Raw genomic sequence first — 15,697 nt, 5'->3', positions numbered from 1 at the left:
TATCCTACAATATTTTGTCACTTTGTGTCATTTTATGTTATTTATTTAATGAACATTGCTGAGGTTAGTCTGTTTTTATTATTAATGTGCGGTAGTTTTAACTTATGTTTTTATTCATACATTTTTTTGATAGTTATTGTCAATTTTTTTTCAAAAACTTATCTAAACTTAATTTGTACCTAATTTAAGAAGAATTGTTTCATACACCTTGCACTATAATTATTTATTTACCTGTAGTATATCAAGACATTGCAGAAAGTTGAAGAGGAAAAGAAGAGATTGGAGAATGACTTCTACCTGATTAAAGACAAAAAAGATTCCATTAATCAATGGGAGGCTCAAATTAGTGAAATCATTCAATGGTAAATATTGATATTACATATGTTTAAAAATTGTTTATGTTGTTGTATTTAGTAATTGTTTATGTTTTGTCTCTAATATTTGGAAAATATTGTTTTTAATTTTAATTTATTTTCAAATAAAAACTCTGAGAAAAGAAAAGTGAGTACCATATATCCCTGTATAAAAGTTGACCCCTTATTTTTGGTTTCGAGATAGCAAATTTCTGATATGTTCTGTGAATAAGTTGACTGCTGAAAGAACCAAATATAAAATTTTCTAAAATTATAAATGTTCTATAATATTCTTTTCTAAAATTATAAATATTTTCTAAACTTATAAATATTTCAAATTTTTTGCTCTGGATATGATACATTTGTTCTCAAAGATGCAACAACATAAACAAATGCTGTGTGGTGACCAGTTTATCAGGTTAAACTTACATGTGACGTCACTTGAAGGTTTGAAAAGTGTGGATTCAAATGTTATTGTAAAATCTCTTTAAAAAATGTGGAATTTTGAATTCTTTCGATGGGGATGAAGACAATTTTCTGTGTGTCTAAGCAGAGGAGTAGAATTTATGCAGAGTGGGATTTGTATGACAACGCTGCTAACATTATTGAATCTGACACAGATGATGTGCTGGAATCTTTAAATTTGTAGCTTTATGGTATGCTTTAATAGTTTTCATTGTGTTACCTATTTTGAAATACTCTTGAATAAATTATCTCATTAAATTTTTTCAGAAACTAATTTAAAGTATTGTTTTTGAGAGAAAAACTTTTTTATGTTACGAAAATATGATAGGAGAAAATGTAAAATAAATTGTATATCCATATATATGAGCTTAAGAACTTTTTATATCGGTTAAATCCCTTATATTGCATTATCTCAACATTGCACTTACTTAACTTTTAAGTCTTGCATAAGTTTGAGTATGTAATGTTAAGTCAAGATTTATTTATTTTTTTATTTTTAGCTATCATGATTTAAAATAAAAATAAATACAGGTGGAAAATATTGAAAAAATAAAATACTCGAAATGAAAAATCATGATTATCATAACATATTCAAAATTTAAAATTCGTGAGCCTTGTATGTGGTAACAAGTTTGTGGCGTTTGTCAATGGTTAACTTTTCGATTCAAATAAAACCTGTATCAGGTTTCATTACTGAAAAAAAAGATATATATTTATGAAAATTTTTATCCGTACTTTAAATTAATTCTGTACGTAGATGTGTGTGAACTTTATTCCCAACAAAATATTCATAATTTGTTTTATATATTTATTTTTTTTAATTTTAAGGATGTATTGATTTTATAGGTTATCTTTTCTCTAGTATTCTAAGGCCCTAAAACTTCACTGCTAAATCTTTGAAAATTATATTGTTCATATTCCAAGAGCTAAATATTTATCTTCTTAAAAATTATCATTTAATAACAGTAATATATTTAGAATTGTAGTGTCTTTAGTCATAAATTGGAAGATCCCTTAGGCTGGTCCCTATTGACTTTAAGACTGAGTGTGTTCTGCCCTATATACCCTTGTCTGATCATAGGCTTTCTTAACAATTTTTAAGTATAATCTATAACAATTTTTAAATATAAACTAGCTGTTTACAATAGTTTTCACATTAATATTCTACTTTATTTAGTTTTCAGAAAAGGAAATAGGTTAGAAAAAATCAAACACGAATAGTTGCTTACTTTTTTTTTATCAATTGTGTGTTCCAAATATTCCTGTATCTAAATTTAATTTGGAAATTGATTTTAGGGTGAGTGATGAAAAAGATGCAAGAGGTTATCTTCAAGCTTTAGCCTCCAAAATGACTGAAGAATTGGATGCTTTGAAAATGACTGGAGTTCCACCTACTTCAACAGTTGTATGTCTTTTCCCTTTTTTAAAAATATTTTTATATATAGTTTTTTTTTATTAATAATGAATATATTAATGCTTTAGTTTTCATTATTTATATATATATTTTTTGATGAGCAGTAGTAATATTTTCTTAAACATTTTACACAAATTATAGTAATTTCGTATGCACTATATATTGTTTTGAAAACTGCTTTGATAATTTCATTTTAAAATAACTTTTGAAATGTAATTATCACAGGTTGAAGATGTTTATTAATTAATTATATAATTCATCAATTTCACTTTCACCTCTGGGGTTTTTCCCTAAAAGGTTCTATTGGAATGTTAATTTTACATTACTTAGGTTTAAGGCTAATATAATTGTAGACAAAATTTAAAATGCTTTCTTTTATCGATATACACTCTATACCATATTTAACTTTCATGTCTTTTTCCTTTTAGTCTTTGCTAATCATGTTTTAATTTGCATTGATCATGCTAACAAAAATTAATATATTGGATTGTTTATCAGTATACTTTCTGCATCTTTGTTCAGCAGTATTTTGACCTAATATTGGCTTACTCTATGTGTTATCTAAAAAACATTTAACAAAGCACATTCTTGAAAAAAAGGGAAAAAAACACAACAAAATGGTAATTGAAATAGTGAATTTTCATATTTTTAATACTTTAGAGGGTACCGTAGCACATAGTTATGGAAACTTTACACTTCAAAATAGCTTATGAATTTTATACTTGTTGTTTAAGCATTTTTTAAATTATATTTTATGTTTTTTAAGTATCATTTTATATGTTTTCTATCTTCATTTTTAAAGGAGAAGAATTGGAAAAACAGGAGATCCCAAAAACTCGATAAAATGGAATTGCTGAATCTGCAGTCTAGCCTTCAAAGTGAAATTCAAGCAAAGCAAGCTATTAGTTTAGAATTGAGTAGAGTTCGTGCTGAGCTGGTTGCTGAACAAAAGTATTTAACTATTTTTCTACATTGCTTTAAAACTTGATTTAGTGTCAGTATAGGTATTTCGTAGTAACGCAAGCAATATGTAATAAATTCAATAGTAAGTTTACTGTTTCAAATAAATAAACTTACACCCTCTGTTATTTTGCTGGGCTTAATAACTACAGGCTCCAAGGACCTGGGATTTCTGAAGTTCTAAGTTCTTTTTTACTAAAAGCTGATCTCTATGTAAAATAATATAGATTCCTATTTTGAAGAAATGTATAGAAAAATAAATGTTTAGAAAAAAAATGCCATTAGTAATTGATTCAGTTATAATAATTTAACATATAAGAAACAAATTTTTTTTTCGATTCACTACAGAATTGTTTTTTTTTCCCTCCATTATTGTTGAAGAAAAGAAACTCTTTTTCTTAGATTTGACTTATTTTTTTTTACATAAATCTGCTTGTGTTCTATAGATTAATATGCACTCTGAGGTGATAAAAATCATGGAATACCTCTTAATGCCATGTTAGACATCCTCTAGCTCTACGAAGGGTAGCAACTTGATGTGGCATAGACTCAACAAGTAGTTGGAAGTCTCTTGAGGGAATATTCAGCCATGCAGCCACAATCGACGTCTATAATCGCAAAACTGTTGCAATTGCAGGATTTTGTGCAAGAACTGACCTCTTGATTATATCCTATAAATGTTGAGTGATCTAGGTATCCAAATCATTTACTGGAATTGTCCAGAATATTCTTCAAACTAGTGGAACAATTAATGTGCTGGGTAACATGGTGCATTGTCATCCATAGAAATTTCACAGTTGTTTGGTTACATGAAGTTTATGGATGGCTGCAGGTGGTCTCTCTCCAAGTAGCTGGAAATAACAATTTCCAGTCATTAATCAAACCATAGGACTATGCTATGAAAAAGCATACCACCCCATTATGGTGCCATCACTAAATTGCAGAGTGCCTTGTTGAGAACTTGAGTGCATGGCTTCAAAAGGGGTCTGTCCTGCACTCAAACTCACGATCAGCTCTGACCAGCTGAAATCGTGACTCATCTGATCAAGCACAGTTTTCCTGTTGTCTATGGTCCAAACAATATAGTCCCAAACCCAGGTGAGGAGCTGGATGTGATTTTGTGCTGTTAGTAAAGGCACTCAAGTCTGTCTTCTGCTGCCTGTCCTATATTGCTTGTCCCAATGGACATGTTCATTTCATGTCCCACATTGATGCTTGCAGTTATTTCACATAATATTATTTGTCTGTTGACACTGACAATTCTATGCACTCATCATTTAAAGATTTCAATAGATTCATCAGTCATATTTTTCTTGTCTGAAAGCTATCTTCACTCCTTTCGTGAAATGTTGTATTAGTTGTTATTTCGGTGATGAAACCGTGGGATTTGCTTTTTCTTGATTTATTTTTAATTTAACTTTTCAGTTCGCTGGACGTTATTTAGTAAAAATGGCTGCCCACAACCAGCATAATGCTATATGCTGATTACAGACTTCAAAAATTTTGAAAGAGGATTGATTAGATTGGTAGTGGTTTTTATCAAAATAATTCTAGTATTTCTGCATAAATATTTGCTTTATTTTTTCATATCCAAATTATAGCAACCTTACGTTATAACATCCATATCTTTTTAGACCACGGGGGTTATATTGTGTGTCGACTGCATATATATATGCACATATATGTATAGCACACCAGGTTTTATTTATTTATTTTTTGTTTGCTCTTCCGCTGATTGTGTGCTGCTGTCAGTGAATTTTCGATTAGGTGTTTTATATTAAATTACATTTTCTTTAACTATATATATATATATTTGTCTAGGTGACTTGTCTTAACTTTTTTACTTGCCTCTCCCTTACGATTTACGGCATATTTAACATGGCATATAAGCGGAATTGCTGGCTACTATCTTTAGATGATAAAAATTTCTGTTTCCTTTTTTATTTGTGTAGTAAGTCTTGTTTTTAATCCTATACTTTAAACATCTTGAGACGATGGGTTTGAAATTGTTAGATGAAATAATTCTGTTTCCATAGTGCCTTAAATGATGCTGAGATGAGGATTTCTTTTGATTTGTAAATTTGATTTTTTATATGTTACTTTCAAAATATTACTGGGTTATACTCATAATAGGAGTAAATAATTATTTGCCATTATTTTTTTTTGTTGAAATGATATCAAATGTGAAAGATTTAGTTTTCGTTTTTCCTTTTTTTAAGGGCCGGATACATTTTACTTAATAATATTTTAAAACAAAAGTAAAATATTGTATCTTTTTTTTAGAATTCATAAAGATTGCTTACAACGTATTGAGTTCTACAAGAGGGAGCATATGAAGAAAGAAAACCAAATTAAAGATTTGCAACAGAGAATGGAATCTGGAGATAGCTGTAAGTGTTCAAATTAATGTTGAACTTGTATCATTTTTATGTTTTAAATGTTGTAAAATAAAAGTTAATTTATTGTATTGAATAAATTTATCATGGATCTGAACTATTTTCATAATTTTTAATAATGAAACAGTGTTTTCATTACAGAAAAAAAATGGGAGGGAATTTCTCGCTCTTTCTCAGAAACAGGGTGAGATTTCTAAAAATTAAAAAAAAACACGAATAGACTTGGGAAAAAATATTTCTTTAATTATAATACATTTTTAGCATCTTCTAATTTCTAAACCATTGAATATTTTTATTGCATCATCATATGGAAAATGTTCTATATCTACTTTTTCATCAGCTATTCTCATTAGGTTGCTCAAATGTTCATCAGTTAAATCTGTTACGATATTTTGTTTTAATTCGGTTTTGGGTGCTAAATGACAGATGCTGAACTATTCGGAATCACTAATTAAATTTGTAGCATTGTGCACGTATTTTCCTATCCTCTACATCTGCCAGTATGTAGAGAATAACTTCAACGAACTTCACTATGCTATAACATTGTTCATGCTTCTTGTTAGGTCTTCCAGCATAGTTTTCACTGACTTCAACTTTTACAAATTGCTGTAAATTGTCGGTGAGGGAGTTCGGTAATACATTTACAGCTAAAAATGGAGCTAACTTTAAACAACTTATTATAAAGGACTCATTTTTTGTTCCTCAACACTTGTCATAGCTGTTTTCATGTCTTTTTCAAAATGGCGGATTTTATTCAAATTCGAAATTTTTTCCAAAATTCGAGTGATTTGCGCATTTTAAAATTGGTTAATAGAGTGCGCGAACTTCTCGCATTAATAATTTTTTAAGGCGAGAAAAGAAAAAAATATGCGAGATTCTCGCGTTTTCGCGCTGTAGTGAAAACTGTGAAAGTTTTTTTGTATGCTGACTGTCAGTTTTTGCATGCATGAATGTCAGTTATATAATTTTTAGGATGTTGAAAGTACTTTGATCTGCAAAGATTTAATTTGGAATATAATTTGAAAAAGAATAATCTTGTTTTTTAAATATAGAATTATTTGAATTAATTATATTTCTTTACTTATTTAAAAATAGTACTATGATCTTTAAATTCCATCTTTTGTTTAATCAGTCTATGAAATGAAATAATCTTTTGTATTGATTGCATTGTGGTTTGTTGTTTATATCTTGCAAAAAAGTACTGTGTTATATTATTTGCAGGCATTCGATGATAAAAACTCTAAATGTAAAGTGGTTATTGGTCTTGTTTTAATTTCTTTGACCCTGCATTTAATATAACAGAAACAATATTTTAAATTATTAGTACAGTTATGAAGAAATTTAGTATCTATTCTTCATCATTTAAGTTTTCACATTCTTTGTACTTTTAAAATCATTTATTTTTCTAAAAAATCTTCCTCCTTTCTAACACTAAATATTAATACTTTAACATGCGTTATTTAAGGTGATGGTATAACATTACTCTTTTAATTTTCTAATATTTTCTGTGTGTAACTCTTCCTGCTTTATGGTACTAAATTTTCACTCTTCATTTCTTATTAACACAGCTGCAGATGTGGAGCTACATTGTCAAAATGGTAATTAACTCATTTATTAACTTTGTGGCTTGATATCTCTCTCCTTAGAGCTATTAATTATTTGTCTTGTGTTTATTGCATTTTTCTTGTGATAATATAATTCAATTATTGCTGTTTTACGTTATTTATTTTTAACCCAAAATAAAAATTCTCTCTTAAACCAACACATTAAGATCTGAGTAAAATTGTGCAGAAGTTTCATTGCTATGTAGTACTTACTCATTGAATAGCATATTGAGAAACAATTTTTTTTTAGGAGAGCAAATAACTTAATCCTTGAGCATTATAATATTATTATTATTAAAAAAAATTTTTTTTTTGATTTTTTTTCTCTGTTCGGTTTGGTTATTTTGCCAAGTCAAAAATAACACAAAAATTTATTTCAATCGTCTTAGATTTTCATTTTATGTGTTCCAGTTTTTTTTTATGTATGAAATTGGTTTAATGTATTAAATTTTATTTTAGTTCATTTCAATGTTTTTGTCATTATTTAAAAAAAAAAGAAAGAGAGACTTTTCTTATTTATTATACATTTTTAAAAAACTAATTTCTGAAAATAGGTTAGTTTATTTGCAGAAGCAAATGTGTCAATCTTAACAAAAAGTACAATGCCAAATAATAAATTCTATGCCAGTAAAAAAACAAAATTAAGAAGAAAAAAAACCTCCCTAAACAAAAAAGGAGAATTGGTTGATTCCAAAGTAACATAGGGTAAATCAAAAATTTAAGTCTTCAAAGGAGTTGAAATTGATGTTTATTGTTGTACTACATTTAGCTAACTCACTAAATTGATGCATTCCTGAAATTGAAATGTGCTATTACTGTAGCTTTGATTTAATAACTGTAGCAAGTGGATGCAGATTTAAATTGTGCTATTATTTTGCATTTTTTTTTATCTTCTGTATTGTGTTTTTTTTTCTTTGGCGTATTATGTGTGTGTAGATAACTGTTTCATATAAAAGGAAGTTAATGTAATATTCCCACTTGTAAGAAAAATAAGCTTTTTTTAATATGTCCTGCAGCTTGGTGAATTTTCCCTAATGTTCTTAATTAATTTGTTTATATTATTCTGCATAACTTTGTAGTACAAATTTAATAATAATTTGACTAATTTTCCTTTATTTTATCTTGTCATGCTTCTCGTAGGAGAAAGTGAAAAACTTCTAATTGATGGTAATTCTTGTTAATCTTGACCTACTAGTTTCTTTGTAAATTAAAATTACATTCTATGATTAATTTTGAAAAATTTCTTTCTTTCCAATACTAATATAATGTTGGGTCCGATTTTTTCTTAGTTCTTGATCGACCTTCTTCAAGGATGTCATTTCTTGACCAATTTTTAAAAGATACTTCTCAAAGGTTAACACATAGTGATAGTGGAGAATCTGCTGGGGCAGGAGATGAAGCTGATGTAGAAGATAATCAACCAGCTTCTGGTGGAAGTAGTAAATCAACAGCATCAGAAGTAAGTGTGGTATGTAGTATTGTTTTTTAACTTTTTAGGGTTTGCTTGGTTTGTTTTTAAAATGTTAAAGTTTAATTGTAAAAGTTCTTAATTTTTAATCCTAAAGCTCAAAAAAGAAATAAAATTGAAACTTGCTATTAACTTAATTGACTTTAACTGTTTATTTTTAATATAAAATTTTTTTTGAGCCTTTTAGTTTGTTGATGCATTTTATTCTAATTTTTTTAATTGCCTATAATCTTGAAAATATGTCTACGTTATTTCAGTTTTGCAAGTTGCGTACGCTTTTCTTTTTTTTAACTTTTTATTTTTAATGCAAAATGATTATTTTTATGCAAGAACTCACCTAGTTTCAAATGTTCTTTTTTTGAAAGTATTTTTTATTTATTTTTATTGAAAAAAAAACAATGCAACTATTCTAACATTTTAAATTCAAAATTAACATTAATATTTTTCATTTTGAAATCGTTAACTAAATTGTCATATATTAATATCATATTAAATGTATTTAAATTGATTTACCAATAAATAAATTATTGCACTACTTCATAGTTGAGAAGTGTGTTTTGTGAAATTTTTGTATACTTTAAGTTAAACATAGTTCATTTCACTGTTTGTAGAACAAAATAAGTCTGTAAAAGTATTTAACAGAAGGTTTTGTATTGGTAAAATGTCAGAATATATATAGAATTTGAAAATATTATTAGTTTATGGAAAAAAGTAAATATATATTTTTTTGAACAACACAAATACAAAATTTATGATTGTTGTGTTTGTATTTTATTATTAACTTTAAAAATATTGTACTATATTGAGATAGATAAGGTTAAATTATAAAATAATTTATAGCATTTTTATTATTTATGCATTTTATGCAATATTTAGCCGATATCAGCATTTTATCTTGAAATTGAACTTTAGTTGTTAAATCTTTAAAAAAGATGATCTTACTATTCTATGGTAGAAATTATTTTACTGCAATGTTCACTTGTTTGAATCTGTTGATTACCTAAGTGGAATTATATTAAAATGACTGGATGAATTTAAAGTTTTTTGTTTTGTTGTTGGAATGAATATTATATGATAATTTTATATTTTAGGACAATTTTACCTTTTCACCTGTGATAGATTCAAGGCCAGTGATCAATTTATTAACTCCAAAGGTAATAACATTGTTCTTCTAAAAAATTAGTTGCAGGGCTGAAAGTCTTTAATCTTTTAATGGATTTCTGACTTTTTGAAAAACTTTAAGACAGAGTGAGATTGAACAGCATAAATAGAACAACATTTTTCACCAAATTTTGCATACCAATTTTTGTAGAAAAATTGGTTTTTGTTTTTAAAGTTTAAGCATGCTCATTTAATTTTTTATTTACTGGACCTGAGAGAAATTAGAAGACCTGAGAGACACCCAAGATTAATTTAAAATTTTTTAATCTTGAGAATTTTTGTAATTTTAACCAATGAGTGATTAGCATTTAACAGACAGTCACTTAACGTTCATGGACTCTATCAGCTCAATGTTATATCTTTTTTTAAGCATACATACATTATCCTTGAAAGATGTCTGTTATTTTAATTAATTATCCTAAATTATAGAAAAATGATTTATTTTATGCAAATCTTTAGTAATTTTCTAAATGTTTTATAAGCGTTTTTTTTTGAAAAAGAGTTATACTCATAGTATTTGAAACTATGTTTCATGAATTTTTTTATTATTTATTTATTTATTATTATTTTTGTTTTTGCAGCCTAAGGCTCATCAATTTTTGATAAGAACATTCCCAGCTCCTATCAAATGCAATCATTGTACCTCATTAATGATTGGTCTCTGTAGGCAAGGTGTAGTTTGTGAAGGTAAGGTGCTAATTTGTTTTTAGTTTTTATGTTCGTAAATACTTAACCATTTGTATTTTTGTTGATTTATACTTAATGTTGTAAGAGTGAATAATCCATTTAGTTTAACTGTCTAGTCTTCCTAATTCTCAGATCGTTGACAAAGTTTTATTCTGAAAAAGAAACTTTTGATCAAGCTAATAAGTTTTTATAGTAACATGGAGAATAATTGCATTTGTGTGTTAAAAGTTTTAGACCAAGAAATGAAATTACATCTATATTTTTTATAATTTTTTTAAAATGTACTATGTATTAAATTTTCAGGTAATAAAATTTTTTTACAAAAATGTTTGGAAATGCATTTTATTTTGTTCAAGAAACTGTGTTCTCAAGATTGTTGCAGTTTTAATTTAATGCAATTTTAATTTTAGATTTTTCAAAAATTCAAGTTTTTTTTAATATTTATTTTTATCTAAAAAAATTAAAGTAATTCATTCAAACTGAAAAATTTTTCTAAATGTAAAAAAGATAACTTTATAATTAAATTTGAAATATTAAAATATTATTTTGATTGAGAAGTCAGTAGTGTTTAAAAAATGAACAAATATATTTGATTTTTAACAGGTTGAATACCTAATATTTTTTAAACTTTCTATTGAATATTTCAGAAAAATTTATTGCATAATTATTTGAAATAAAATGTAGTTTTTTACATTTTTATTCAGCAGAAATGAAATATTTTGTCTGAATTTCTTATTATTCTTTAAAATCAGATATAATCATCTTTTAATTTCTAAATTTCTTAATCTCTAAATTTGTGTTTTTAATCTAATAACTTATTCTAATTAAAAAAAATTTATTTTAAGCAAAGCAATAAAGACAAATAGAAGTTATTTTTTCAAAGTTATAGTCTGTTTCATTTAATAAGACAGAGTAATAATATGATTTTAAAAAATCTCCATTATATTGTTTTATTATTTAATAAAGCAATAATTAATTTAAGTCAATTATTTTGTTTGAAAAAGTATGTATCTATTAAAAATGTTTTTGTAGTAAAATTTGCTAATATGACATGCTTAATTTTTTATAGTTTGTGGCTTTGCTTGCCATGTAACTTGCCAAGAAAAAGTTCCAGCTGTTTGCCCTGTTCCATCTGACCAAAGTAATTTTCGTTTCATTCTTTTGTATTTATTTTTGTCTACTAATGATTTTCTAGGTTAGCATAGTTTTTTTTCCTATGTGAAATAAAATTTTTCTTTGTTTCTGAAATTTTATTTTTAAAATTCCTTGTAGAGTTAGGAAATTTATAAATGCTGATTATATTTTTTGAACAGGTTTAAGTAATGTTTCAACTTAAATAGTGAACAGAGTGTCTATAGGTGTATCATGTTTTATTACTGAATACTAAAGAATATATGCAAGGTAAAAAATAATAATAATAAATATTTAAGCAAGTTATGTTATGTGGTTTTCTGGATTATCTGAGTTTAAAATTAAGTTTATTCAATTGTAATTTAATACTTGTAACTGAATCATTACAGGGTGTTTTGATTTTATTATTAAATATCGAAAAATGAAACAATTCAAGCATAACCTGACTCTAGCAGAGATTTTTTTAGTTGTTAGAGTTTATTATTACCTTATAAACATGTTTCTTGTATGTAAATAAATTCTCAGGTTTTTTAAATGAAATTTCAAGTATTGAAAGGAAAGAACAATATTTTAGTATATTTTATTGATTTTCTTTAAATCTTTTTTTGTTCTTGTTAATTTGTTCTGAATTAAAATTTTTAAAATTAATTACTAACAAAATATTTATCCTTATTTTTTTTTCAGTTAAGAGACCAGTTGGTATTGATCCTACTCGTGGCATTGGTACAGCATATGAAGGCTATGTTAAGGTTATTCAATATCTCTCTACTAATATGAAATATTAAAGAATAGTTATTCCTTTATACATGAAAATTTTTTTCTTTCTCATAGGTTCCTAAACCAGGCGGTGTTAAAAAAGGTTGGATGCGACAGTTCGTTGTAGTCTGTGATTTTAAATTATTTCTTTACGATTTAGCACAAGATAAAAGCACTCAACCAAACACTTGGATCTCTCAAGTGTTAGATATGAGGTATGTTTTATGTAATTAGCTATATGGATTCTCTATTTAAATTAAGATGCTTTTGTAAAATAATAGGGTTTTATTTAATAGTTAATATAATGATTCTCAATGTTAATAATATAAATTAAATCTAAGATGTTATTTATTTTCCCATCTTAAATTTGTTATAGAGATGAAGAATTTTCGGTTAGCTCTGTTTTGGATTCTGATGTTATTCATGCGAATAAAAAGGATATACCTTGTATATTTCGAGTAAGTAAAGCCATTTAATTTATAGTTTATTATTTTGCTAAACATATTGCTAATATATACTAATACATGAAAAAAGTATGCACTATTAGTGTTACAAAGTAATGTTTAAGCTAGAAGAAAAATAAAATGATTCCAAAAATTAATGTATCATTACTGAGGATGGTAAGACTGTATTTATTTTAGGGTGTATACTCCCATCACACTAAAATGATTTGTTAAATTTTAATAGTTTTTATTGCCCAAATATTAATTTTTAAGTCCGAATATGTGTCTAATAAAGTTAGTGGTTATTGAATAAGCCTTATATTATTTAATAAACTACGTATTTCTTATGTTTTTTCCTAACAATCACATGGTTGAGTTAAAAGCATTTGACTTAGTTTATTATAATAAATTAAAGTTGTCATTTTATAAATGTTTAAAAATTTTTTTTCATTGACTGTATGATGCCATTTAAGAAAAAATTGCTTTGAACTTCACTAAAATCGAGAATGTAATTTTATGATTCTAACTTTTTTTTACTACAATTTCAATTTCAAATAACTTCGCTTTACACAGCAAAATATAGAATTTAATTATTTTTCCTAAACATTTTAGTTATAAATCTGTAAAGATTAATTATTGGTTATAGGTATTAGTTAGTTGTTCAGTATGAAAAGTCTTTTGCAATAGGATATTCCATTTGATATTCCTTCGAAATTTTTTATTTTCTTGAGGTACACAAATAAATAATGTAGATAATGTACTTGTTTTATATCCTGTAATACATCTTTACATATATACATGCATGCAAAGAGAGAGAGAGAGAGTACAGTATATATACATATAACAAATTAAATTGAAGCCAAATATAAAGTTAATATAACTTTAAATTGCATAATTCTATTTGTTAGTACATTTGTGAAGTATGTTAACACTAGTTATTGTTTGAAAAGCTGTGCAATGGGTGTTCATTAATTTTATAGTTTTTTTAAACATTATGTTAATTAATAATTATTTACAACTGTCTTTTATCTTTGCTATTTTATATATCTTTTTTATAAACTGTAGTTACTTTCCACAAGTAACTAAATCAGTTCTTTAATTGTACACGTTTATATTCTTTCAAAAACTGTAAATATTTTTAGGTTACAACATCAATGCTAAATCCTCCTGGCATGAAAAATCATACATTGATGCTTGTGGAGAAAGAAAGTGAAAAACTAAAGTGGGTAGATGCGTTAAATGAACTTCATCGTATTCTGCGTCGAAACAAACTGTCTTCTAAAACTGTAAGTAGATCATATTTTAAAACATTTACTGTGAAACTCATTTATTACAAGTCCAAATATGTCTTTCTTTTAATGAGGACATTTTTACGAAATCAAAAAGTGTATATAAACCTTTGTTATTACAAGCATAGCTTTGAATAACTGAATAATTTTTTCCAAACTTCTTGATAACTAAGTCTAATTTAGTAGATCCACCAGACATTTTTTTTATCTGACTGTTTATGGTCATTTAATTTTACTTATTAGGGTTTTAAAAACCTATTTTTGTTTATATTTTTAAAAAATAATGCATAGTTAAACTGTCGAGATAAACTATTGTATTGTTATGTCGCTATTATGACTAACATTTGTCTTCAAAGTTCAAATGTATAAGTGGATGGAACATATGAGGGAAGTAAATAAGTAAATGTTCGAATAGGCAAGTCATTGAATCAACTAATTATTTTGTAAGTAAACAGTCAGTTGGTACAATAACAGATATTTTTTTTAATAAGAATGTATTAATTATTTTGAGTGCATTTATGTATTGCTTAGTAAGAGTTAGTATTTTTTACATAGAGCTCATTATAATGAAATATTATGAGAAATATATAGAGTGATTTAGTAAAGAAGTTACATATTTTTGAAGAGAGATAAGGTATGCCATAAGGATAGAAAGTTGCATAGCGGTCCATGGCCAAAAATGTCATGGTTTACTACTAAAGGTGCTGTCCTATTATGGATTAACTAACTCTTCCACTGTGGCTAAGGGGCTAAAACGCTCACCTTCCTATAAGGTGACAAGGTTTGAATCCTGACAATGATTGGCCAATTTGAATTGTGTTCCCGGTTCACACTGCCCACAGTGCTAGATTAAATATTTTCTGTGGTTGACAAATTTTGGGTTAAAATCTTCTCACTGTTGGGCTAACAATTTTTATAATTTTCCACTCCATGTATCATAAATGCAATTAATGTTGTAAAAAAAAGGTTTAAAAAAATTGAGAATTTCTTCTTTAAGCACACTCCAAGCATTAGCTGGTGGCAGATCGTGGGTGTTTATAACATAGCAGAGAAATGTCCAAAATAAATAAAAATATTTTGTTCATTAAAATATGAAAATTTTGAACAGCAGGTTACAATAACTTTCTTAAATTTAAACATATATTCTGACCCATTTTTACGCACGTCCATGACAAGGAAGGAGAAAACTATTGTGTGAATTGACAATGTTGTTGAAAGTAATTAGAGAGAGCTAAGTGTAGTTCAAAAGAATTAATTTATATGCATTTAATGCATATAAATTCATTGTTCCTCTGCTGCTGTGCTTCCAAACGTTGATGTTTCTTTTATACACAGGGTTTGAACAACCATTGGGAACACTGCTTTCAAAATATCCCAAAAATTGATGTTGTAATATAATTACTGATTATTTTTATCCTAATTTACAATACTTTCATAATAAAAAAGCATTGCTTTGTTCTATAAAATTTAGTGTCAATGGTTACTAAGCAATTCTTCATTTTTATAATGCGTCCTTCCCTATCTCTCCTATATGTTTGTAATTGCGGTACTGACTCACCCTGTCTATAAA

At 26.6% G+C, this 15,697-nt stretch overlaps 1 protein-coding gene across 5 annotated transcripts in view; it reads left to right on the top strand.

The window, feature by feature from the left end:
• Window positions 1–15,697, top strand: part of LOC107454515 (serine/threonine-protein kinase Genghis Khan) — a 65,693-nt gene that overhangs the window by 35,360 nt on the left and 14,636 nt on the right. The window contains exons 21-34 of one of the 5 annotated variants that reach the window (XM_043043104.2): window positions 238–362; window positions 2,115–2,223; window positions 3,035–3,183; window positions 5,476–5,582; window positions 7,157–7,186; window positions 8,333–8,359; window positions 8,482–8,660; window positions 9,752–9,814; window positions 10,403–10,508; window positions 11,578–11,649; window positions 12,324–12,388; window positions 12,471–12,610; window positions 12,772–12,853; window positions 13,981–14,124. In XM_043043104.2, coding sequence (XP_042899038.1) covers window positions 238–362; window positions 2,115–2,223; window positions 3,035–3,183; window positions 5,476–5,582; window positions 7,157–7,186; window positions 8,333–8,359; window positions 8,482–8,660; window positions 9,752–9,814; window positions 10,403–10,508; window positions 11,578–11,649; window positions 12,324–12,388; window positions 12,471–12,610; window positions 12,772–12,853; window positions 13,981–14,124 — 1,398 coding nt within the window. The remainder of the gene's footprint in view (window positions 1–237; window positions 363–2,114; window positions 2,224–3,034; window positions 3,184–5,475; window positions 5,583–7,156; window positions 7,187–8,332; window positions 8,360–8,481; window positions 8,661–9,751; window positions 9,815–10,402; window positions 10,509–11,577; window positions 11,650–12,323; window positions 12,389–12,470; window positions 12,611–12,771; window positions 12,854–13,980; window positions 14,125–15,697) is intronic. The other 4 variants (XM_071179832.1, XM_043043241.2, XM_043043315.2 and 1 more) reach the window with 4 other exon arrangements.

This window comes from Parasteatoda tepidariorum, chromosome 1, assembly GCF_043381705.1.
Source record: "Parasteatoda tepidariorum isolate YZ-2023 chromosome 1, CAS_Ptep_4.0, whole genome shotgun sequence".
Classification (NCBI taxonomy): Eukaryota; Metazoa; Arthropoda; class Arachnida; order Araneae; family Theridiidae; genus Parasteatoda; species Parasteatoda tepidariorum.
This window is presented reverse-complemented; position numbering and strand designations above follow the sequence as displayed.